General features: G+C 34.0%; 2 protein-coding genes across 2 annotated transcripts in view; one reads left to right on the top strand and one right to left on the bottom strand.

The window, feature by feature from the left end:
- LOC117115355 (S-adenosylhomocysteine hydrolase-like protein 1) overlaps positions 1-23,592 on the top strand; it is a 28,879-nt gene extending 5,287 nt beyond the window's left edge. Inside the window, 12 exon segments of the mRNA XM_033259108.1 lie at positions 4,516-4,662; positions 8,088-8,175; positions 8,581-8,681; positions 10,878-11,075; positions 12,152-12,328; positions 13,720-13,919; positions 16,121-16,283; positions 17,448-17,546; positions 17,669-17,816; positions 19,528-19,648; positions 20,403-20,544; positions 21,972-23,592. Of these exon segments, the coding sequence (XP_033114999.1) occupies positions 4,516-4,662; positions 8,088-8,175; positions 8,581-8,681; positions 10,878-11,075; positions 12,152-12,328; positions 13,720-13,919; positions 16,121-16,283; positions 17,448-17,546; positions 17,669-17,816; positions 19,528-19,648; positions 20,403-20,499 (1,539 nt within the window). The 3' untranslated portion in view covers positions 20,500-20,544; positions 21,972-23,592.
- On the bottom strand, positions 23,587-25,985 carry LOC117115354 (EKC/KEOPS complex subunit LAGE3-like). The gene is made up of 3 exons (XM_033259107.1): positions 25,828-25,985; positions 25,142-25,270; positions 23,587-24,686 (listed from the first exon to the last, which is right to left on the bottom strand). Exons 1-3 carry the CDS (start codon positions 25,842-25,844, stop codon positions 24,569-24,571), a joined length of 264 nt encoding a protein of 87 aa, XP_033114998.1. The 5' UTR covers positions 25,845-25,985; the 3' UTR covers positions 23,587-24,568.
- Between the last annotated feature and the right edge of the window lie 1,011 nt (positions 25,986-26,996).

The raw sequence follows: 26,996 nt of genomic DNA, 5'->3' as shown, positions 1-26,996 counted from the left end.
ATGTGCCCATATATAGTCATGATGTGCCCATATATAGTCATGATGTGCCTATATATACAGGGGCAGATCCAGAAATGTCCGAAATGTGGGGTTGGAAGGGGGCTGAAAGTGGGGCCGATCGAGACAAACACTACTCTATGGGGTCTGAGGCATGCCCCCATGAAATTTTTGTTTTCTAGACTCCTGAAAATAATCTCTAAGGCATTTTGGGCAGACAAATTATTTTTATTTCTGGGTCATTCCATATGAACTCAACCAAAGTTGAAAAATGTTTGCAGGTGACCGACTCCGATTTGGCTCAAATTTATTTGTAAATACCTTTACATGAATAATGAAATAATAATAATAATAATAATGACTTTTACTCCAAGTAGTTTCAGAGTTACAGCCCCCAAATATCGGGTGCCACGCCCCCTTTTTGGCCTCGTGAATCAGGAACTTCAATTTATAGGGTTTTTGGAGGTCAATGTCTTAGTAATGAGACAGCGTTAGAGGCTGAAATTTAGAACTCATGGTATTTTTGGCCCAGGCTTTCAGAATCTGCTGTCATAATTGCTCTATCTTTTTTCATTTTCAAGTTATTCCCCTCTCAAATGTGTATCTTTTTATAGGCGGAAATCAAAAAATCAGTTTTCAAGTCCTCCCTGTGAGGATTAGAGCACTTACAGATAGTTAATTGTGATAGAATCCTGCTATCTGACGGCAGGACTGTGTGTAAAAGAGAGATTGACTATATCCATGCTATAATATAGGAGTCCCTGAAAAGGGTTCCGGCTGGAAAATTGATATTTTTGCTGATTTTCGGGTGGCAGGTTCATTATGTGAGCAATTACCCATGGTAATGAAACTTTTTCTACTTAATTGTACATATCTTGCCTCTATTTGGTCAAAATTTCAACTTGTTTTCTCATCTCCTTCATTGCTAAATAATTTGGTCAAATGTAGGCGATTTTTACTGATAACGCCTCTATAATCCCCCATCACTACTGTAGTGTTCACTGGTAACTTCAGTTGCATAATTCACAGCGTGCCATTTTGCACCTTTTATTAATTATGTGCATGAATTGTGTACAAGCCAGCTTAGGTTGGCCATTTGCAAGGCTCACTGTGGAGGATAACGCATTAGAGACTCCGGAATCTTAATGTTTTATGTGGCTTTTTCCCCATTAATTAAATTTTGGATTAGTCGATAAGTTGGTTTTACCTTCACTCAAGCCATCAGGTCCCTAACAGGATGCTAAATTTCCTCTTGTCATGAGTCATACAAGTGTTAATAGATTTCATGATTTTCTTTTTGTAGCATTTTCAAGCATTAGGCGTATTCTATTAATCGATATAATGGTTTTCCATATATGTTTAAAATTTGATTAGGTTAATTTGATTTATAACAAAACAACATTCAAACAATTAGCTAGGATTAAATTCACAAGAAATTTAGATAGTAATTTCCAGTGGGATCTATACAGAATGCTACTACTATTACAAAGTATTATTAACACTTAATTAGATACAGACAGTGATGTAACAAACTTAAATTGATAACATCAGTCAAATTAGTACTAGTAGGATTATCTTCTGTACATATTTGTTCAATTCGGTGTTTTTGAACAGTATATATATATAGGACTATGTAAGTATATTGTAATTATTTGATACTCTATTATGCATGAATTAAGGGAAAAACATTTTGATGTACAGTGAATAGATTTTTTTTTTAAACAACAAATTGGTGTGGAAAGTGCACATGGGGCTGGTTTAATGTAGCTTTAGGATAGAATCTTCTATATTGGTTAGAAATTATATTTAGGAAAGAAACTTACAATAAGATGCCCACTGTTGTATGAACATTAGTTTCCTCAGCTTCTGAGGAAATTATGTTTTCCAAAATAACATTTATATCATGGTATTTGGACTTTTCAGATTATTTTTAATACTGATTGTTTATTCACAATTTACATAACAAAAGATAGTTTATCATTGGTCATATTTACATTAACTGTCATTAATATTTCTAGGTTCTTTTTCATCTGTTATACTGTTACTATTAAACAGGTGAAAAAGGAATTAACCACAATTTTCAACAGGATGTCCAAGACAATTTGGATCAGTGGGGCTACTATTTCAATTCAATTGGAATCACATTTAAGACAGTGGCACATGATTACTCGATTTGTCCAAGTAAACAAAACATCAGGTCGCTTGCCTATACTAGGCCAATGGGCAAGTGATATGTGATAAATAGTAGCAGCAGCAGACACTGGCTTATGTATGGATTATTATTGACTACGTATCTGAACTTCACATGACCTCTGGAATACAAAACCTGGGAGTAATAAATAAAATATTTATGGAATTCCAATATTATTAATTATATATTTGATGTTTTTTTGAAGGGATATTACTCTCCCAAAAAGTATTATTACACGATCAGTGGATTTGACTTAAGAATAACAAGGCAAATGAACACCCCTACTATAACAAAATGGTACATCCTTCCCACCACAATATAACCCTCTACTTGGAAATCGGTGAAGCGTGTTCTGTCCACCACAAGATTAAAAGGATCTGTCTCTGAAATCGTTGAAGTGTGTAAATTGGCCCTCTGTAGGCTAGTTCTTCTACCAGGCCCTTTGTGCCACCACATCTTGCATAACAACACGTGAAGAACAAAGATACAGACTGTGTATATACAGTACACATGTTAGTGGATTTTACCATTACAAAGGTGCTCATGTGTTGGTGACAGTTCTCCAAGACCATGTCGACATATACTAGGGTTTGAATTTCTGTTTTTGTTTTTGTTTGAAATTTGATTTTTAAAGTTTATAATAACTGATTATTTTCAGACATCTGGATCTACTGAAATAATGTAGGAAATATAATAGTTACTCTATAGAAATGTAACAACTGCTGTACAATGTGGTTTTATTTGAATTACAATAATACATAAACAAATAATTTATTTTAATAACTATATTCAATCTAAAAAAATAATTGGATTTTAATTAATTAACACATAAGCATTTAATATAACTTTTCAATGTGACAATGTCTATAAAGATAATATAATGGTGTAAAATGAATTTGTGTACCAGTTATATTGAATCTTAGAATACCATTGGCTTGATCATGTCACTGTATCATCAAGTCTAAAACAAAAATTAGTTACTAAGTTTAATTTTAAAAATAAAAGAGAGAAAGGAGCACATTTAAATTAATAGGAATTTGGATAGAGAAAGAAAAAAGTGCTTTGTATTTTAAGTCTTTGTTCTGATGCAATATATATATTCATGGAGTATCACATTATTTCATATTTGAAAAAGCTTTCCGTTTTGATAAAAGGTCTTTAAATATTTGCATTTGTTATTGATGTAGAGTCTAATGTGACTTTACACTTACAGTACATCTGTTTTTTATTAAAATGTTGATGTACATTTTAAGAAGTGGCCTTTAATGATCAAAATTTTCCAGATGTCAGCTCAATGTAGAATTTTTCATTTGTGTTTATTCAAGTTTTAATGAATAATAGTGACCTTATAGCCTTTGAGCTATATTAGGCCAAATAAAAAAATTACTAGTTCCTCGTCCCTGTGTGCATCCATTTTTCTTCCTCACAAAATTTTATTTCATTTATTTATATTTTTATTACCTTTATTTTACGAAATGTATGAAAATCTGGCTAACTCGCATCAGTAAAAATTACTGAATCATTTGAGGTTGGGGATACATTTGGTTATGAATTATGTCTAGTGCTCCATTTATTTGGTTTCAATGTGTCTACTTGGTAAAAGTAAGAAAGTAGTAGAGCCTGTTTCCCATCGACGATTTTGGATTTGCCATCTCGGAGTTAAAAAAAAAAAGTGCCCTTCTCCTTTTTAAAAAATATTAGGATGAGAAACTGCTTCTTTTTTTTTTTTTTTGGCCTTACGAAAAAGAATAAAAATATTAGCATCATTGTAAAAAGTATTTTATGTACAGAATAGTAAAATATATTTAAAAGTTATATAATAATTAATGAAAAATTCAATTAAACATAAATATCACAAGGGCTTGGAATAAAAGTGGAAACTGGAAAACCATGGATAACTCACTAAGTTTGATAAATTAATTTAGTGACGGTATACACAGTACAAATATTTAATTCCAGCTTTGGCCATACACCATCATCACACTATTTTACCAAATTGTCAAAAAGCCAACCAGCTGCTAAGCTCACACATGGCATTATAAATAGTACACAATAACCTAATCAACAATTGATATGAGTGTATGTGTGGTAAGCAGTATTGTAAGTGGTAGTTTTCACTTGGATACATATGGAGAACATTTCACATAAAATCTGTAGATTAAAAAATGTACCGGTATACAAAAAAAAAAAATGTCATTTGCCATTTCTAATCATCAATTATAATAATTTATTGCCGTTGAGTACTGATTCCATTAACCAAATTGAAAACAAACAGTATTGTGATTACTATAATTTAAGTACTGATTATATGCTCTTGTGACTTACAGATAGAATTTAAAGATGTTTCGACACGCCAACGCAGGTCATCCCGTCGTTCTCGTTCCATGTCTCAGTCTTCAGCAGACAGCTTTAGCTCGGGTTCTTACAGTGACAGCTCATCCGATGATGACACATCTCCAAGGGATAGAATCCAGGTATGTACTTTACCATTCGAAAATGACAACATGCTTATTTTATGAACGTACCGTAGTTTCTCTGGTATAAGCCCACCTCCCTTGAACACAAAATTTGGCCAATTTTTTTGGAAGGGGGATGGAATCTTCTTTTCAATCAAAAGGCAATTTTTCAGCACTGCATGCCAATATTTAATTTTTTTTAAAAGTCGGTTAAGCTACTCATTCAAATCATTTCCTGGGCTTTGCTTGAGTAAAGGCTGGTATGTAAAATTGGCTGTAAATTAGGGTGTTGGCTTACTTAGAACTACGGTATATTGGCACATTCTTAGCTCATCTGATGATGGATAAAACATTTCCAAAGGATAAGATTAGCGGTGGTCAGCATTTCCTCCTGATGATAGATGGTCCATCATTCCCTGTCAAATGGGCCACACCCACCTCAATCCAACCATGGGTGGAGCTAGAGGTAAAACTCCTTTAGATGTCTGAAAATGGTTTTCTGGGCCCCGCCTGTCTTCGGTTTACATAATGATATTCTAATTAAAGTTGTCCCCGACAAATCTGTACTGAGGTATTGTGCTGTTTTAAAAATGATGCATGTGCTGTGTTGAAATATGGACATATTACAATGCACATGATTTTTATTTTAAAAAGTGTTTTTTAAAAATCGCAGTGTTTTTATGGTACAGTAACTGACTAGCAGATAATCATTCTGCTATTCTAGTTAAATATGTAATCATCCTTATTTTCTACTTTTACGATTGGTTTGGATGTGCCTTATCATGCAAGTCATTGGTGTTTACTGTAGATAAATTTAGTAACATATGATGGGACTGTCACTGATGTGTAACAATATTTAAACATTTGGCATTCTTAAATAGGAGTCAGTTTAATAAGAAAGCTTTTATCTCTTTAAAATGGTTACAGTTTAAACCATTCGCCTTCCCCCTTGACAGAAAGGTTAATGACTCGGACTTCTTAGCCTCGATTGATCTTTATTAGACTCAGTTGTGAATTTTCATCTCACCAAAGCCAGTTAAGCTATATATTGATTTCTACTTTTCAATAGTCTATAGTATAATTAGTCATGAATATTCATTAATCCTCCCATGGGGACAAATGGCAAAGGTCTTCCAAGTGAACTGGATTCAAAAAGCAGGTATTGAATTCTGTTGATGAAAAGTGATTAATTACAATCAAAAGCATCATTGTTTTAGGTGTGAATAATGTGGGTGTGTTTTCTTAACATCATCAAGTCTAAATTAATTACGTAATGGAACTATGCTTGAAGCTTCTTTATAAATGAGGTTTTAGTTGTGGAATTGTTTTGAAGCTCAGTCCAAATTTGTGTGATGTGCCCATATATAGGCATGATGATGCCATATTACACCCAAATATGGGTGTGTCACATACATATTTTTGTCGCAACAAATTGGATATTTGGACAAAGCTTTAAAGGAAAGAAAATCATTGTGTCTCAGGATTAGAACCTAGTACTACAAGTTCAAAGGAAAGCACCATGCTACAGCTTCACTCTGTAATTACTAAATTGTGGCTGATTTAGGGAGAGGCACATCTTTTATTATTTATAAAATCTATCACGCAATTTTGCGAGACCTTTCTGTATTGTTGTCTCTACATGAAAATATATTTCGTAATTTTGTGCATTATTGTTCATCTTCCTTGCACTATGCGAGGTTTAATCTTCTAGAGTTAGCACTAGGAGTACTTCATGAAATCATCCTATAAATGTGTGTGTTACTGTAGGTTGTCACATGACCCTTTTATTGCACTACATGTTGCTTGTGGCATTCATCCATCATTCTCCTGTGGAATTTAAACATGTACTCTTCCTATACCTCATTCTTCTGTTTTTGTTTTTTTAAATTAGATTCAACAGAATAAGCTGAATGTTGCTTATATTTTGAGTGGAGCTATATAGCTTGGTGGTTAAGATGTTTGATTTCCCATCCCAGGTTCCTGGGTTCAATTTCGATCATTGTTAATTTTTTTTTTCTCATGACCAAATCAACTCTTCTGACTTAAGGTAAAGGTAGTCCCTTATTCATTATTTGAATGTAGGGGAATGTGCTGTTAGCCCATTACACTAAGCCTCGGAAATGTGTGCAGCGGTGGCCCGGAATAAAAAAGTAATGGAGAGAGTTGTTATGGCTTAAGTTGTTTCTAATGTCCCTTCAGACCATAACATTAGGGATTGGCAATCAAAATAGCGCTATTTGAATAGGGAAGTTTTTTTTTTTGTTTTTTTTTGTTTTTTTTTGGTCCGACAACCTATTTATTCTTTGAACGACAGGAGAATTAAAGGCCTGTCCGACGGTTGGGCAAATGCCCACCCTGCAAACCTGCAAAGATTGTATGAAGTGCATTATATTACAGACACTGACAGCTCTGACATTTGTCTGAAGGGAATCTCACCATAAATCAGTACATTATATACTAAAGCAATATAATTTTTAAATTTCAAAGTTGAACTTCAGGTAAACATTTTTCCTGAACTCTTAATTGAGAGAATTGCTTTTTATACTAACATGCATTTAATATCTCTAGTTATATATTATCATTAAGTGCAAAATATTCTTATTTGTTTGTTGTCACAATGATATTTTATCATTGATTTCTATACTAATAACAAAATGATAATGATAATATTAAATCCTAGATTTATTTGCACCCTTTAATTAATACATAATAATCAAACTACATCCATAAATAAAGCTTGTTTCATAATGGATAAAAACTGTACATTTTCTATCATCTTACACATTCTGAATGAATGATTAAATTCTGAATGAATGATTAAATTCTGAATGAATGATTAAATTCTGAATGAATGATTAAATAACTTTCAATTAATACATAATTAAACTTTTAAAGATGCGTTTAGAGAGTACGGTACCTAGTAAATTAAAACACAACTAAACCAACTTCCCTTAGACCTCACAGCTAATTTCCCTCATGGAAGATTCATCTTCATCAGCAAAATATATTTTGATACGTCACGCTAACTTGTGAGCTGCGTGCGGATGAGCTATATCCATTGAAGTGGAAACAAACCAAGTACCAAATATGTAAGATTTGCACGTCCCACATTAATTGAAAATGTTATTCTCATATCTATGCAAGATATTCGCAAAAATCACATCATATCAAGAATCAAATCTGTGTTGAGGCAGGTGACAGCATATCAAGAGTATTAATTCATTTTTACTGAGAGATATTTACATTTTGTATATGATTAGGAAGTTGTCTGTTTAGTTCTGAATCCCACTACTCACTCAAGGTTCTAGTTGCCTAACGCACGTCTTCTTGGATAAGAACCGAGAATGTTTTTTGAAAAGAGGAGGGGTTACAAATACCTATCACCAGTGCCATATTCTGGAAAAACTTCTTAATTGATCCTCTTTATTTCATTTTTTTTATAGAAAAATAGCAAAGGCTTCTCAGATTTTTGCGTGAAAAACATAACCCAGGCAAACTTTGGTCGTAGAGAAATTGAAATAGCTGAACAAGGTAAGACAAGCCACACTTTAAAGAATTAATATTTTGGATCAGTAAATTTGGCAAACATGTACAAAATTTATTCTTCCCCACTCTCTGGTGAGCTTTCATTTTAATTTTATTGAACATTGTGTATAGACCAATAAATTAAGTGCCACAACATTCTGCCAGGTACCCATACTTTTGTGCTAGTACACATTTATACCCCTGGGTAGAAAGAGAGAGACACACACACATAGATAATATTCCTTGCACTAGTGCATAAAGCCAAATGCAGTGACAGATTCAAGTCCTCGCCACAAGGTTGAGAGTGTGAAACACAACATCCACACCAATCGCTCCCGTAATAATATGGATTATGATTAATAAAAATTATGTTTTCAATCTGTTAAAGGTAATTTCCATTTTGTCTTTTAGAAATGCCTGGGTTGATGTTACTGCGGAAGAGAGCCGAGGGTGACAAACCATTGAAAGGGGCCAAGATTATTGGATGTACACACATAACTGCGCAAGCTGCGGTAAGTACTAAGGCTTTTGTGGTTTTTTCCCCCCATCAGTTTACTGTGTTTATGTTCATGCTAAGTCCATTATGGAATTATTCTCTTTAATACCGAAATGAAATATCTCCATTATCATCATCATCTTCTACTTCACCATGGTGCATAAAATATTATATCCTGCCATTATTCATAATTAAATCTATACATCACTAATTGTATGGTTGCTTCATCATCCTTTAATTATCTATAGTAATAATAAAATTCATATGGGGCTTGCCATGCTAAAACCAGCATTAGTGACTAAAACAAAAAAATTATCTTTTTAGTATCATCATATTCTCCACATTAAATGAGCTTTAAAATGATAGGTCATTTATTGAGTTGACCTTATATATATCCAAAGTTATGAGTAAATGTATTACTGTACGGCTTCTATGTACATTCTTATGCTGATTATTCAGTTTAACATTTAGCAACAGTACGCTGGTTTTGGGATGGAAAGCCTCATATTACAGTAAACCAAGATTGAGATCGTTGACAAATTAATTGTTTTGTAAAAGTAATTTTGAGGTGTGATTGCGATTGCTAAATTTAACTTCTTGAGTCAGTGTGTCTTAATTTACGTCAAGTCATCAATCGTAGCATCCTTAGTAGATCTCATTAACTGCCACCTTGTAATATTATTTCATACTGGATGGATAGATGGATTGAGTGAAGGTTTTCTGAGTAGATTGAAATGATTGACACAGCAATGAACTAATTTAAGTGATGGAACTGATGAATTTAGAGACAGCTATCACTCATTTTATTTCATTAATTTAGAACTATAAGTAATGGGTTGTGTATATGTATGATGGTGGTCATGGTGATACAGCTTTAGAACTGCAAGGAAAATACGCTACATAAACAAATAACAGTGAAATTGAAGATGGTGATGTTGGTTTGTAGTGCTATTAATAATCCAATGACCAAGATAATAATTATGTGAATCGCATGGAAGCCTAGCGTGGTGCGCTATATCTGTAAATTTATTGTTATAGCTAATAAGAAAGATGTTGACAATGCTTGTGGCATTTACAATGATGATGGTAATCAGTAATTTTTTTAAATTCTGGATGTCATCCTAATTCAGAGGATTTGCTTTCCATTGTGGTTGAGATTAAGTCACAAATTTAAATACTTTAGTAAATATATACTGAAAATAAAGTCAATAAAAGAGAGGACGGTGATTAATAACATTTTCAAAAGTATCTTAGGCTGTGTTCAGACTTGGAGATAAGCTTGAGTTAAGCCTGGCTCAACGTTAAGACCGGCTTAACTTTGCCGGGCGTTCAGACTAGCGGGTTTAGTCAGGCAAGAATTTGCATAATAATGAACCGTAACCAGGAAACGTGTTTCAAAACATTGCTTGCGAAATGTACGCTCGCTCACAGCGAACGTAATTGAATGTTGATTGGTCATTTCGTCATCCGAAGTCAATGCAAGATAAAGCCTGGCTTAGAAAAGTTAAACACAATGGCACGCCAGGCCTAGTTACTATAGGAACACAGCCCGGCTTGAGATAAGCCACCTAGTTCAGACTGGCAGGTGGATAAACCCGGTGGGTTGAGCCAGGTTTATTCACCTAGTCTGAACTAATTGGCATTCTCGCTATTACTGTTGTGGCTCTGCTGGTACTGATGGTAATACAGTAGCTATAGCAATGGGATGAATGGTGGTGGCTATGGTGATAATTAAGATGTTATTTCTGATTTTTCTTTTAATTTTTATTGGTAGTTGTTATTATTGCTGATATTAGTTTATTTTATTATTTATTTAATAGGATTAGCGCACATATCCAGAAAACTGCTTAAGGCGCTTTTTTCGTGTCATTGGATACAAAGTCCATCGTACACAACGTGCAACCTCCTCCACTCCCTGGGGAGTATTCCTAGTTATGCGTGTAATCAGCACTACTAAAATTTTATTCCGAATCATTCATCTTCTACTAGATACTCATTTATTCTTATGGTGAGAAGAGGCAAATGCGAATAAAGTGTCTTGCCCAAGGCCACAAGCAGTGTGACGAGCATTGGTCTCGAACCCCCGACCTTCTGATTGAAAACCCAATTGCCTTACACACTGCGCCACATGTTTCTACAATTTATTATGCAAAGAAATTAAAAGCACACTCCGTGGAAAGACATGCAATTAACATTTCTCAATTTTCTTCAGGTGCTAATAGAAACACTGTCTGCTCTGGGAGCCAATGTAAGATGGTGTGCATGCAACATATTCTCAACACAAAATGAGGTCGCAGCAGCCCTGGCTGAGGCAGGATATTCCATTTTCTCCTGGAGGGGTGAATCAGAGGATGACTTCTGGTGGTGTATTGAGAAGTGTATAATAGCCGACGGATGGCAACCAAATATGGTAAGAACTTGGACGTCATTTATTTAGACGATATATTTGTTGGTACCTTTAACATTGCTTCAGAGTATGAAATGTTACTTTACCTACCGCATAAACTTTGTGGATTGTGGTGGAACTGACTTGCAACAATACAGTAAAACCTTGAATTGAAGCCCAATTTGCTTAATCTCGAGAAGAAGCCCATCTCGATTTGAAACCCCCTCTTTAGTTTGCAAGAGTAGCCTCGAAAATAAGCCCATGGGCTTCTTTTGAAGATAGCATGGGCTGTTTTTTTTTTTTTCAAGATAGTACAGTACATACCCTGTACATAAATTTCAAAGAAACAAAATATATTAAAAACTTGCTTGGTTTATACTATAGTTTAGGTGATTTATTGCCGGTTAAAACAGATTGATGATGATACAGATTGATGTTACACAGTGGCCCTATTTATTGTTTTATAGTTCACAAAATTTTTTTTGAAAAGAAGCCCATCTCTTTACTTTGCAAAAGAAGCCTATCCTAAGTTTGAAAAAAAAAAGAAAAAAGAAGCAGTCCAGGGCTTCAATTTGAGGTTTCACGGTATATTTACATGTTTTCCTGTTCTTGTCTTATTTGAAAGTAAGTAAAATTTAGACCTAGATGATATTTTCCTATCTTTTTATTTCTGTTATGAATGACAGAAAGGTGTATATCATACACATACTAAAGCCCTGTCCAGACTCTTATTTTATTTGACAAAAACCTATGACATGCCTAAATATGGTCAGGATGACATCACATCATGACCATATATAGGCACCTCATGACTATGTATGGGCATAAAACTGTTTTTGTCCAAAAAAAATTTGATAGTCAGGACAGGAATTTAGACTGATCCTGGTAACGGTTAGCGCTAACCGATTGGGTGTTCTCACAGGGGTGCTAACGGTTAGCTCCCAATCTGGATACAAGGGCTCTAGTGTGAACATACAGTAACTTTACTCTATATGTAGCTTTCGACAATATACTTCATGATGTATCAAAATTTGATATGCATATTCATAAATATTAATATAATTATGATATATTAATATTGACATATTTTCTTACTATAGATCCTGGACGACGGTGGGGACGCAACACACATGATGCTGAAGAAATGCCCAGAAACCTTCAAGTTAATCAAAGGTATTGTGGAGGAGTCTGTAACAGGGGTGCATAGGCTGTATCAGCTGTCTAAGTCAGGCAAACTAAGTGTACCTGCAATGAATGTCAACGATTCCGTCACCAAGGTAATTATTCAATGGGTCATAGTTCAAAGGCAGATTCTAGACTTGAAATAAAAAGGGGTTTTCCCTAAAGAATTGTCTTTATTAAGTAGGTGACAGTTCAAACTGAGTTTTCAGACTTCAAATAAAAAAGGGGTTTACCCAAAAAATAGGTGAGAACTTGTTTTAATACAAGTCTTTAAGTAGATGACAGTTTAAATTAAGTTTCCAGAATTTAAATAGAAAGGGTTTCCCCCTAATAAATGAATGAAGAATTCATTTAAGAAAAATCCTCAGTAGAATAATTAGGAATTTTATTAATGCTTTAAAATTTGTTTGGCTAATCAAGAGAAGAAATAGACTACATACTTGTTACATCCAATCAGAAGGAAAGATATGTTAGGATATTTCGTTCATTTATTAGGGGAAATCCCCTTTTTATTTAAATGCTGGAAACTAACTTTGAACTGCCACCTGCTTAATAAAGACTCGTTTTAAAACAAGTTCTCACCATTCTTTTTCAGGGAAATCCCTTTTCTGAAAACCAAGCAATACATTTCACACCACACTGGAAGGAAACCATGCCACTGTCTTGGCTTTCTAGCCACGCCCCCACCCTCAGGCACTGGCTGTGAATACTGGCTTTTGCATTAGCCTTTTCACATGTAGTCTCAGTTATTGTTTAGTTTTCCAAAAATCAGCAACAAGTCTCACTACCCAAACATATAAGTATTCCCCTGCTTTTAAATTTTCTGCAGATATTATTCTCCTGAAGACGATTGAAGACAATCGAGACATTCTCAACCAACAATAGAATTGTCCATGTGGTGTACCACAAGCATTAATATGTATTATTACTTTGCCATGCAAACCTATAAACGATATAGGACAGGAAGACAGGTGGATGGTGGTTCTGTGCTCATCAGAGCGTGAAGCCCACAGTAAACACTTGGACGCTTAACCTGAATTTCCCCGTCCTCTTGCGTAAAGTGTCTATTTACAATTTGACTATATGTATAATTTCCCCTATAAAGCTTCACACTATCAAATTTTACTGTTGTATGTCCATATATAGTCATGATGTGCCTATATATAGTTATGATGTGATGTCATCATGACCATATTTAGGCATGTCACATGTTTTTGTCAAATAAAATTTAATAGTCTGCACAAGGCTTAAATTCTCAAAGTTCATTTTGACCCCATTTTCATCCTTTCATATCTTTTGAAAATGTAAACTATCCCTTTGATTTTCTGTAACGAGTATGTTATTTAATGCTCTTATTGTGCTTATAAGAATATGAAGTGTAATATGTCTTTCATCTTCTAGTAATAATCACAGTAGTTATTCAGGAAAATATTTATAATCAAGACTCTCTGATTTTATTTAATATTTTTCATAATTTCCCATTTAGGTTAAATTTGACAACCTGTATAGTTGCCGTGAATCCATTCTGGATGCGCTGAAGCGAACCACAGACGTGATGTTCGGTGGCAAACAAGTGGTTGTTTGCGGGTACGGTGAAGTCGGAAAGGGCTGTTGTGCTGCCCTCAAGGGTCTTGGTGCTATTGTTTACGTCTCAGAAATTGACCCCATCTGTGCTTTACAAGCCTGGTATGATATAGTTAATTATTTGAAACTTTTGCATCCTGTGTTTCCTACTTACAAACCTGCCAAATTTCAACTGGCCCTTCAATGCTTTAAAGATTGTATTGTTAGGTTGTATAAAATAGTTTAAAAAATTCTTAATATATTCATTTTATCATCAACTTATAGACATTATTTTGTGATAAAAAATCTTTTGTTACATTTCAGTATGGATGGCTGTGTTAACTAAGTCCTAGGTTTTCAAACTTTTTCAGGTGGTTATTAATTGTTCACTTCACTCACCTCAGTCCCACAATGGTTGTAGCTGATGTGAACAAAGTTGAAGCATGTTCACCTTTAAATTTCTGAAAATATTGCCTTATCCATTTTTTGCAGGGGGAAAAAGTTGAAAGAAGGCAAACTTCCATTCCTGTCTCTTATACACATCTAGATGTGTATAAGAGACAGGATAACACAGCTGTCTAAAACATTGATTCATCAGTTAAAATAGAATATAACCTCTAAGCTTTGTCATCAGATTCACAGGCTCTGAATGGATCCATCCTATGACTACATTGTTGTTGCACAATCAAATTTTCCTAATATTGCCAAGAAAAACTAAAATACACATATTGGCTAGTCAAGAAATGACTAAGAATTATTCAGAACTGTAAATAGGAAAGTGTGGGAGAGAGATAAACAGAGTTAATTATATGAAGATTCAAATTCAACTTCCAACGCACTTTTCAAATGTTATTCTAAATGTCAAGTAGTTTTCAATCTTTACTGCCTTTTCACCTTTCTACAATGTTATTGATATACTCCAAGGCTTAACATCATAAACCACTGTGTAGAATTACTCATTAAATTAGCAATGCTGCCTATCCCCTCTTGATAAGCTTAGATAAGTTACTTCATTAAGCGGATGCTCTTGGGACATCACAAAAGATTAATTGCGTCGCCCCTTCAAATTGAATCGTAAATGATTTGAAATCAACTTTAGACTGGAACGGTAGCTTGGTGATTAAGATGTACACCTTCCATTCTCAGGAGCCTGGGTTCAAGTCCTGTGATTTCAAGTCTAATAACAACTTTACTTCTTAAGCCTCTTAATGAATCTTAAGGCCAACTCAGACAGCGTCGGCCGACGCAGCCCGACCTGGTTTATCGTCGGGGACAGTCTTAAGCCGTCGTGAGAAATATTAAACATGTTTAATATTCTACTACGCGACTGCCCCCGACGCACACCATCGCGTCTGCGTTCAACTCGCACAGACCCGACGCGACAGCAAATCGCGTCGGGCTGCGTCGGCCGACGCTGTCTGAGTTGGCCTTTAAGCCCAAAAACATGCAACATGCCTAAATGTAGTCATTATGACATCACATCATGACCATATTTAGGCACTACATGACTATATATGGGCATACAACAGTTTTTTGATAGTATGAACAGAGCTTTAGTAGATTATAGAGCATCACCTCCATCCTGTAATTGGCTAGTCACTGTTGATGAGAATAAGATAATATGATTTCAGAACTTACTTTTATTGCTGGTTACATTACCCTGTCATGCATAGTTTGGTTAGGATAGGTATATGTGGGTCACTAAACCTTAGCAGAGTAATGTCCCGACCTTTGGATGCATAGTTTGATTAGGGTGGGGTATGTCACTGGGACCTTAGCGGATTGACATGCCTCTTTCAGGATGCATATTTGATTTATGTTGGTGCATGCGGTCATTTCAACATTTGTGAAGTGTCTTCCCTACCTTTGAATTGATAATTGTCATAGTATACATTATTGTCAAATGGAGTGGAGATGTAGCTTAGATGCTTTCCTTTCCAAATCCAGGGACCTGGGTTCAAATCCTGAAAGGGTCAGGATTTTTTTTCATGACTAAAACCACATTTGACTCCCTGAGACTTGTAATGAAACTTTGCAGGTAAATCATCACATTATTTCATTAATTAAATAATTATTTAATAGTGCTTGTGAATATCAGCTGACCTTTTAGGATTTTCTGGGTCACCCTCTATGAATGTGGTTTTAAATAATAAATTGTATTTTATCTCATTTATCTATATTGTGCAGATATGGACTCATGATTTCATATGCAGCATTTAAAGAAATTGAATTGATTATTAGTTCCAATTAAGATAATCAAATCAAGTATGTTTTGTTCCATATCTGTGTAAGCATGAACATTGTATTCCTTTACAGCCTTTTAGTGTGTTCCCAGTACTAAAAACAATGATCTTGTTAAACTGATTGTGTATTTTCTTTAAATGTGTGCTAGGTAATAAAAAAATTGTGTGCCGCCAACACCTGGATCGACTTAAGAATGGGTGTATTGTGTGCAATATGGGACACTCTAACACAGAGATTGATGTGGTAAGTCAAATGCTTACTTGATACAAGATGATTTTGTTATTGTAATGTGTATCAAAATGCATACAAAACTTGAATACTTCTAAAATTTCTGAAAGAATTTAATCTTGTTAATTAATTAACAATATTAATAGTTATGCATAACTATATCATATTATATATAATATTTCTTCCCTCAAATTTGTAATGAAAAAGTAAGAACAATTATAAAATGAAAGCAAGTCTACATTTATTACTAGGAATATTCCCCAGGGTATGTCTGCTGTCGAGGGAGCTTCCTTGACAAAATCAAATGAAACAAAAATGTTTCACAAAAATATTTCTTGGGCATCTTTGATTACAGTAATATTTGAAATTAGAAGTGAGCAATACAAAGAGCTATCCAATTGGAAAGAAATTCCATTTTGATTAATATTTGATGTTACCCCAAAATGGAATTTTTTCCCCAATTGGATAGCCATTTGTATTGCTTTAAATAATAAATAATAATTCTGGATTTTTTTTCTTCTAATTTCTCTGATCAATTTGTGCAAATAGAAGATTTCTCCCAACTGAACATTTGAAAAAAAATACATAAATTGATTTTACTAAGTGAAATGCATTCCACCAACTTTCAGGCAAAGCCTCATAGAGGTGCAATTATTTTTGAAAGGAATAATTAGTTCTTAGCTGTGTGAGGTGTTATGTCTGGGCTTTCAACCAAAGGGCAGTGGGCTCAACTTTGATGCTGGTCAGCCTGTTTTGTGTCCCTTAGGCAAGATAATTTATGTATATTTGTCTTGCCACTCTGAATGTGTCTCCAGTAGGATGTGTATAATTTGGAATGAAATTGTGTAGTGCTGCTTAGAGTATGCTCCACTAGGATTATATTCCCTAGGCAATGGAGAAGGTTTCACATTGCCTATGATGATTCAGTGTTCAATGACCTGAGGAACATAAGCAAAGACTATAGTATGATATTATGTGCAATGCAAACCTAATAAATAATTTAAAATATATGGAGTACGGTATGTTCTTAATATTTTTCTGTCATGAGAGGAGTATCTGCAATAGTCTCAGGAAATAAGTATATATTGAACATTTCAGTGGTTCTTATTAAGAAATATGTAATGGATAGAAATCAGTTATTATCATTATCTCCAATACTTCTTTTATTTGCATTTGCAGGCTAGCCTTCGTACACCAGACCTGACATGGGAGAAGGTTCGCTCACAGGTTGATCATGTTATTTGGCCAGATGGCAAGCGAATCCTACTTCTGGCACAGGTTTGTTGCAGTAGTTTCACTTGACAGAATTGTTAAAAAAGTTTGCTTTGCATTAATCATTTAATTTCATGTATAGAAGAGTCTGCTGCGCTCTATGGATAATTCCCTTTTAACTTCTTCAGGGACGTCTGGTGAACTTGAGCTGTTCAAGTGTTCCCTCATTTGTGGTGTCTATCACAGCAACAACCCAAGGCCTAGCTCTCATAGAACTTTTTAATGCTCCCAAAGGACGCTACAAGCAAGATGTCTACCTACTACCAAAGAAATTGGGTAAGAATTTAACCTGAAAACTAGATAACTGATAATAATATGCAATGTTAATGCTCATTCTTTAAGTCAATACATGTTCTTTAGAGTTGATACTCATCCTCAAAGTAAATACAGTGTAGTAATGGGATAGTTAAATGCTTTAAATTTATACTATTAGGAAGAAATATAAATATCTTATATTTGGAGATTTCAAGACAGTGGTGGGTGTAACAAAAATAAAGAACTTTTATTTTTTTCTGAAATTTCCATTTTTCATGGCAGCTAATGCGCTAATTGGCCAAAACAAAATTTTACTTTTATTCAAAATAATTATTGGCGGGCTGCAGGTTCGCTATACAAGTTGTGAAAAAGATGGGTTTTAAGGGAATATTTTGAAAATATTAACATTAGAAATGTTCTTAAGATCATGTGGAAGATTATTCCAGAGTTGGGCAGCATAAACTGAATATGATAAACTTCCGATCCTCTTACTGCAATTTGGTACAATGTAGTTAAGTGAAGAGGAATATGGAGTAGTCCAAGTTGGAACGTGAAGAGTAAGGAGTGTGCATAAATAGGAAGAGGAATAGCCTTTGAAGACAGTAAGAATGATTTTAAAAACAACTCTACACTCAACAGGCAAACAGTGAAGCTCCCTAATGACCGGAGCTGAATGCAGCCCACGAATTTCACGTCGGCAATTGCCGACCATATTGCTGAGCCAGAATTGCTACAGGACGGCAATTTTTTGCCGACCTGTCAAAAACAGGCTATAAATTTCATGTACGTCGTCAAACCAAGGAAATTGGTGGTTCATAAAACAGATTTCTTTGTACAATAACTAGTAGTACGTACGATTTGTGTACAATCGTCTTCTCTTTCTCGCCTAGTCTTTTCGTAGCCTAGGTAGGAATGACGCTAGCCAGCTAAGGCCTACAACATCGCACAATTGAAGCCACGTGGGCCGCGTAGATCGTAATGCTTATGTAAATTTATTATTTGTCTTCATTTTACAGTATTATTATCATATTTAAAATGTTGTTTATTATCTAAAAACAACAAAATTCAACATATTGTAGGCCTAATCCTACCGTCCATTTAAACGCAATCACGATCACATCGTGACTTCACTACTGACAAGTAACTGTACATGTGTGGAAAATCCCTGATAGATCATTCTGAGCATGCGCATGGACATGCATGGGCAGTTTTGAAGCAGCCTGTGATGATATGATCATAGTTTTTTACGAAAGTGATATTTCCTATGCCAAAGATAACGATAAAACGAAAGCTAAAACGAAATTTATTCGGCGATTTTTTATGTAAAACATATGTATTATACTATACTATTAAATTAATACAAGTACGACCATTCTTTCACCAGCAATATATTGAGTTAATCGAGAAATTAACAAAATCATAGTCTGTAGTTGACGACGTAAGGTCGAGCGTTCGGAAAAATTGTAGTTTATACTATATAGGCCTAGGTAGTAAAAAATTGCCGAGGCTGTCGACCTCGGAGAATTTAAGGTCGGCAAATTTTTGCCGACCTAATTTTTTCCTAATTTCATGGGCTGAGAATGTGTACCAGGATTGCATATTTCATCGTTTGTTGACAATGACAAAATTTATCTATAGTCTTATTTTATTATAAACTTCTTGTAAGATGTGAATGTTATGGTTATATCCTACAAATAGTTTTATTACAAAAATTTGATTATTTGTTTATTAGATGAATATGTTGCTAGCCTTCATCTACCATCATTCGATGCTCATCTAACTGAATTAACTGATGATCAAGCCAAATATCTTGGCCTTAATAAGTCTGGACCATTCAAGCCTAATTACTACAGGTATGTACTCTCCCCTTACAATGGCTTTTACCAAACCCTCCACTCTTGCATGCAGCACAGTAAGCAACCATTTAGGAAAAGGGGGGGAAATATCCGGCAGGCAATTTTAGGTAGGGCAATGACACAACAAAATTGGGTAACAATTAATAATGAAAACTTAACAGTATTTGAATTATATTTTATTAGTGAAAGTAATACTATTGTTTGTGGTAATTAGCACAGTCTCCCAGGGTCATGAACGTATGAATGGATTGTTATTTTTCATAGGGACTGACCTTAATGACCTGTTGCTATGGTAACTTGGTCAAGTGTCGGCCCTCCTAGGATTGTCGGGACCATTTATGTCCCCTCTAAGAGATCATTTTAGATGCTAATTTGTCTGCATGTATTTTAGTTGCCCATTCATGGATCACATTATTGATATTAAGTATTCATTTGACCCTATTTCCTACTACCTATAGATTATGTTTTTGAAAACAAATGACACATATGTGATCTTTGAAGGGATATCCCTTTTAGTTCTTGCACATTTTGTTGCTGAAGAATTTGTTGATTTTGTGCGAAATGATTAACCATGCATGCATATTGCTGCGCAAAATTAATTACTGAATAAAATTACACACGTTTGAATATTTAAGTCCCCTCATCATCTTGACTGCCATGGGGTGAATGCTCATACCCTGCCCGAAATGACCATGTAACCTGTTAAATTGACGCAGTTAGGCCTAGCAGGCCATTCATTTGGCCGTTTCAGGGGCGCTATGCCAACCACTCGACGTAACATCCGAAACCTGATCGACCATTGGGAGCGACTAAGCTCGTGCAGTAGCGAAGATTTTGACGACTTTTGAAACACCTTGTAAAAACTGTACATAGGCCTACTTATTATTATTCAGGTAGTAGGCACGTTAGCATGGCCAAATGCACAAATCCTTACAACCATATTTATTTCTAAACTTATCTGTTTTCATTTCTTGCTGATAAGTAAGTCCTGCTTTGTTTAAAAATTTTTCAGTTTCTATTTCTTGGTACTGTTTGGATAGATAGCTCGAGAGTTGCTTTTGATAATTTCAGCATTACTTTTACTGTTGTTATTCACATTTAATTTTATATTCATCATCATTTTTTTTTTAACCTTCAGGAATGTTTTCATCACTTTGCATGGTCATCTATCGTGCATTCTTTATTATCATCAATATTAATTTTTATTAATTTCAATTTTTTTTTTTTATTAATCATTATCATAGATATTTTTATTCACTAACTCATCATCATTAAAATTTATCATCACCATTCATCTCATTTCATCACATTCAGCATCATTGCAGTTTATTTAAGGTCAGGTCATTTGGCTTTCAGATCAGGAGTTGGAAATACTAGCAGCACATTTTGCTTTTGTCCATGGACAAGGAATTTTGTCAGCAGTTGTATCTCCACCAAAGAGTACCTCTCATTATTTCTCTGCCAGTCATAATTACAATTAATTATCACAATAAATGGCATCACTGCCTTTCATCTCATAAATTTATTACATCATCATTATCATTATCATTACATTTCATCACCATTCATCACATAACTTTATTTATCTCCAGTCATCAATAAAATTATCACCATTCATCGCATTATTTTTTTTCATCACCAGTCATCACTATTCATCAATATATAGCCTAGTACTTGCCATTCATTATGTCATTATTTTATTTCATCACATCTCATTCATCTCATCACTTGTCGTCCTTAGTCATCATCATTCATCAATAAAATTATCACCATTTACCGCATAACTTGATTTCATCACCATTCATAGATGTAATTATAGTGCTGTATCACCATTCATCTCATCATTTCATGTCATCACCATTCATAATCACACATGCATGGTCTCCTAATTTGTAAAAGAATTGTGAATCCACTAAAAATATAATTGTGCATGTGATTGCATGGAGCATGTACAGGTAAAAATACATAATGTATAATTGGTATATGCATAAAAATATAAAAAGAACAATTACAAAATTAAGATCACTAATCATTTTGAATAATTCATGCAGATTAATTGACCTTGTTTAGTTGAAATATCAATAATTGGATAGCCCATTAAAATGCAACCCTGTCTCTTACACACATCTAGATGTGTATAAGAGACAGGTCTTAGGATAGCAACATTCAAAATACAATTTTTGAAATATGCATACTATAGACTCCTTATTTGTAAACATATAATTTCTTACATTTAAATGCATATTTATTGGCAACAATATAATTAATCTGATGATGATTTGTTTGTTCACCATTTTTTATTTTCTCATTCTTTTGTCAGGTACTAAGATAACCAAGAGATGATGGCTGATGCTGAATAACAAATATATGAAGTGTAATAACATTTTAAAAATAAATATTATTGAACAAAATTTTTATGGCTAATTTTACTGTCAATCCAACACCTGAACCAGATGCTGATTCAGTATGCATGGTTGACAGACATTCTCTGGAGATGTCCGTAAACTGATAATCAATGGTTTAATTAAGACCTTTGACGTGTACGATGTTCAATGACGTCATGTTTATATTTGTTAACTTGTGTGTTACATGCGTGACCATAATAGTATAGTGGAAAAACGGTGTCTAATATATACTGTAATTCACAATTTGTAAGAGTTAATGACTTGATGACATTACATTTGTTAGAGGGGTCCCATGTTGGAAGAAAGCCTATCCGGGATATCTGGTTGAATGAGCTCTGAACATATTTTATTTTATTTTTCTGAGCACGGCAATACCCAATCGGCACTGACTTCCGTGAGAAAATTGATAACAAGTAGTGAAAACATGCAAATTGTCATAAATTTTCGGGAGGTGGGTTTCTTTCCGGGAGATTCTTGCTTTGCATACGGGAGTCGTGGAGGCTGTCCCGATTTCCGGGAGACTCCCGCGACTTTTGGGGGGACATTATGACCCCTGTTTCTTACGTTCTACCTGACCAAAGTAATTTACAGAACTAAAAAAGAACTAAACTGTGTGATGTGTCTATATTTTTATGCATATGTTGCTTAAGTACATATGCCGTAGTAATCCGTTCTACCCATGCATTGATTTATAGTTTTTTGTAATCTTCAATATTATTTGGAGGATATTTGTCTAACAAGCATCATTCATTAATGTTAATTTAACACTATAAATGAGAGTTAATAAGCTCTATATAAATTAAAGGAATAAGTTTAAGGCTGAGTGTAAGTAGGTTAAGTGTGAGAACAAAATAAAATATATGCTATACATTTGCAAAAATCATTATGAATTAATAATGCAAAATGTATTTGAAAATAAGAGATTAATAGAGATGTATGGTAATCATTCTGAATTACTGTATACTGGAGCTTTATCGATGTAACTATATACATTTTTGATGAAGTAAAATCATAATAGCAATACATTTCTGCCACCTGTTCATCAAATTTACTTTTATTCTCTTGAATATGAATACAGGCGAGATTCAAAAAGTACATCATCAATATACAGATGCACGTTATAAAATCAGGTGTTCTTAAAATCAGGTGTTGAATACTGTACATATCAGGTGCACGCCTGAATTGTGCACGCTTTAAAGTAAATTAACATGTGCACTACACGAGTACAGGTGTGAATAGCCGGGTGCATGTTTCAATAAAATTGTATATTACTGTAATATGAAATCTATTGCACAGATGAAAGTGCAGGTGCACTTTATGAAAACAGGTGATTTACCTCCAGGTGCATGTTTTAATTGCAGGATACAATGATTGTGCAGGTGCACATTATATACCGATGCATGTTTGGCTGTGTGGTGCGCCTACAATGCTGGGACATTACACAAGCTGATTGAATAAATTTGCATTGATAATGCAGGTGTACATTTAAATGCAAATTAAATAACATTCAATAAAAGGTCAACAATGACATTAAAATTTGTTTTTTCTTTATTTGTGTCTGTACAGTAAATCTTGAAAAACATATTTCTCTTTTATACCATCTGACCTAAAAAAATTGCCCATTAATAGGACAAATTAACAGTTGTTGGATTATTGGGACTACCTCCCTCTGTTTCAGGTACTTCTGTATTATTCTAATAATTTAGCCTACAAAATAAAATTTTTAGAATATAAAAGATGGTATATTTTTTTTAAATACACTGATGGTAAAATTTAGGGGATATAACCCCTTGCCTAATTATCAATATCAAAATGATGGACAGTTCAAATAAATTTCATTTTCACTGATTTTATACTTCCTGACAAAAACATTTCATCAAATAGCACATTAATTGAACTTGTGTTAGTTTTTTATGGCAACGATGCTCTGGTACTCTGTTCCACATCTCTTCCATCACTTTCATAATTTACATTAGCCAAAATAACAGCATACAGGGAAAGAACACTCAGTGCATCACTGCCTTAAAGCTTTGGAATGGCCTTCAATGAAATTATCACTAGGCACTTCATACCAATATTGCAACAGTAATACACAATATTAATCCCACTGATATTGTGTGTGGTCACTCTACAGACCAATCCATTACAAAATACAAGGATTATTCTCCCAGAGCTGCAGATGCCATAGTTCATTTGCTACAAATGTGAATATCTGAATCATACGTACACACAGGGGTAACCCAAGGAGGTCCCCAGCAATATTGACGGCGTCAATAGAGAACGCATTTTCGTAATTGTCTATTTCTTCAATTACTTCTTTCAACTTAGAGGATAAAGAAACCCAAAAGTATTCTTTCGAAGCTTTGTGTGACCACTCTATTCCCTTTATAATCACTGCTTTCAACTAGATATAAAGTTGCAGCTTTTTCCTCCACTTATCACATTCAACGGATCCTCTCAATGACGAATCAAAATGATGAAATATATTTAGCTTAGGTGTGGCCATATTAAGCTACGTTTTATCAACAGGAGGCCCAAATTGTTCGATAGTCTGTACAACAAGATTAAGATGATCCATGAATGAGTTCACAGCAACACGAAGCAGCCTGGCCTGAACTGCGGTAATGTCACTGAAATACAAGTTTGAAAAATAACCCAAAAAAAATTGTTACTACTGTAATTCATGCATTTTGGAATAGCAATGCACAAATGTGACTAATAAATATATGGTGCATAGCAATGAATAAAGGTAGTGTACGTTAATTAAAATTATAGTACTTTTCTGGAGTGATTTGCCACTTCTAAAATACATCATGGGTTTCAACTTCCCGCAAACAAAATCACAATCTAAAAACAAGAAATTTAAACCCATGCGTTCTGGAAGCGAGGTGTAAAATGAAGTTGTGATGATATTATATGATATTACATACATAACAAAATTGTATTTGGATAGTGCTTTTTACATGTTATGATACAGTAATAAGGTAAATAAACTGTATTATAAATCTATGGTGAGCTTTTTTTTCCTTTTTGCTTTTTTATTTTAGCCTTGTGTTATCATTATCACTCAAAATGTATATCTTACGCTGTTAGCACATTGTCTTGAAATGACAACACCTTAGTGACATCTCCTTTTCTTGGTTCTTTATCAACACGCAACGTTCGATAGGCAATCTCTGCTTCACGATTTGTCCCAAATGGTACACGTATATTGCTGGAAAAATCAGAAAATGTGGCTGTTATGGTAATCTTGTAAATGAAATGCCAAAATTAATTAGAATATTAACAACAATATAAACTTTTTAGGGGCATTTTTAGACTGGATGTTATTGTCCTAATCGCCATGCATACAATAAAATCCATCTTAAAATTAACTAAAGAATTATGAATTGGTTTTAAGACTACTGTTGTAACAACAACAACTCAACAGCCACTGGACTAGGCCTTAACCTTATTATGCCCACACTGCTTCATTTAATCATTATTATGATTTACTTGTAATGCCAGTTAGCTCTTGGTATCAGTGTAGGCATACGCTAGAACTAGCCTATGGGCTATGCTAAACCTGCCGCCTAGACTAGGCCTAGCCTAGACTACTGTAGATGCTAGAACTAGCTTAGCTATGGCCTATAGCCGGCGTAACCCAGCAGTCGTGTATTACTATAAAGCCTCTGACCCTACCAACCAAGCCTAGCTAGGCCTAGGCCTACTAGGTTCGGACCGTTTTCTTTTAAATAATACATAGGCCTATATCATTAAAGTACAACATACCATTTCAACGTTTCCATCGAATTATTTTTTCAAAAAAATCTACAGTAACCAGCAAACTCAACTGCAAAGTGTTTGTTAGGCCTAGGCCTAGCTAGCAAGCAATACACTCCGTATATAAAGTATGCCAAAACAGGCTTCGGTCATGTTCGATCTCCATAACCACGCTACGTCTGTTTGGAGTCTACTATTTCATTTCGGATAGCTAGGGGTACTAAATAATGTATGAGGCACCAAGTGTACATTTAATATTTAACACAATTATTTATATATAATTCATTATTTAACATATAATTGAATAGATCACCCATTATTTATATATAATGCATTTACGTCTAAAAGATTATGTGTAAATAATTGCGTTAACGTTTCATTATTTATATATAATTAGTTTACTGATTACATTATATACCGTATAAATAATAAAAGGCAAACCAAACATTATTTATATATAAGATTACTGGCTTCATTATATATAAATAAGGAAGGGGTAACACATCATTATATATAAATAACAAAAAATAACTTACAATTATTTATATATATTAAGTTTGTTCATTACATTATATATAAATAATGAAAAGGTAAAAAATCATTATATATAAATAAAAAGTAACTTACAATTTGCGTAATCAGTAAACTAATTATATATAAATAATGAAACGTTAACGCAATTATTTACATATAATCTTTTAGACGTAAATGCATTATATATAAATAATGGGTGACCTATTTAATATATATCTTAAATAATGAATTACTGTATATAAATAATTGTGTTAATAAATTTACACTTGGCGCCTCATACATTTGTACCGCCTAGCTACTCGAAATGAAATAGTAGACTCCAAACAGACGTAGCGCGGTTATGGAGATCCAACAGACCGACCGAAGCCTGTTTTGGCCATGTTTTGGCATGCTTCTCGTTTACGCGTAACTAAACATGATAACGCCCTCTCTAGAAGGCAAGCTCTCTAGAAGATTATAATAAATATTCATAAGATAAAACATACACTTACAATATTTTGTTTTAAAGATTTTAGTTATTGTAATTATAAACTTTTGTATAAATGTGCACATTTACTATTAATGTAACTTTAATAAATATAGGATTAGCAGTTGGATTTAGTTTAACGTTTAAATTGTTATTTTTTAATATGTGAAACCTGCAC

Source organism: Anneissia japonica, unplaced genomic scaffold, assembly GCF_011630105.1.
Source record: "Anneissia japonica isolate Jap-2015-1 unplaced genomic scaffold, ASM1163010v1 scaffold288073_len612986_cov165, whole genome shotgun sequence".
In the NCBI taxonomy this organism is placed as follows: Eukaryota; Metazoa; Echinodermata; class Crinoidea; order Comatulida; family Comatulidae; genus Anneissia; species Anneissia japonica.
The sequence above is the reverse complement of the archived record's forward strand: the minus strand, read 5'-3'. Positions and strand labels throughout refer to the sequence as shown.

Excerpts from the sequence above, each read along its gene's own strand:
- LOC117115354 (XM_033259107.1), bottom strand. Across the intron at positions 24,687-25,141 it reads CAAGACAATGTGCTAACAGC|TGACATTACCGCAGTTCAGG; the intron begins GTAAGATATACA and ends CTTGTATTTCAG.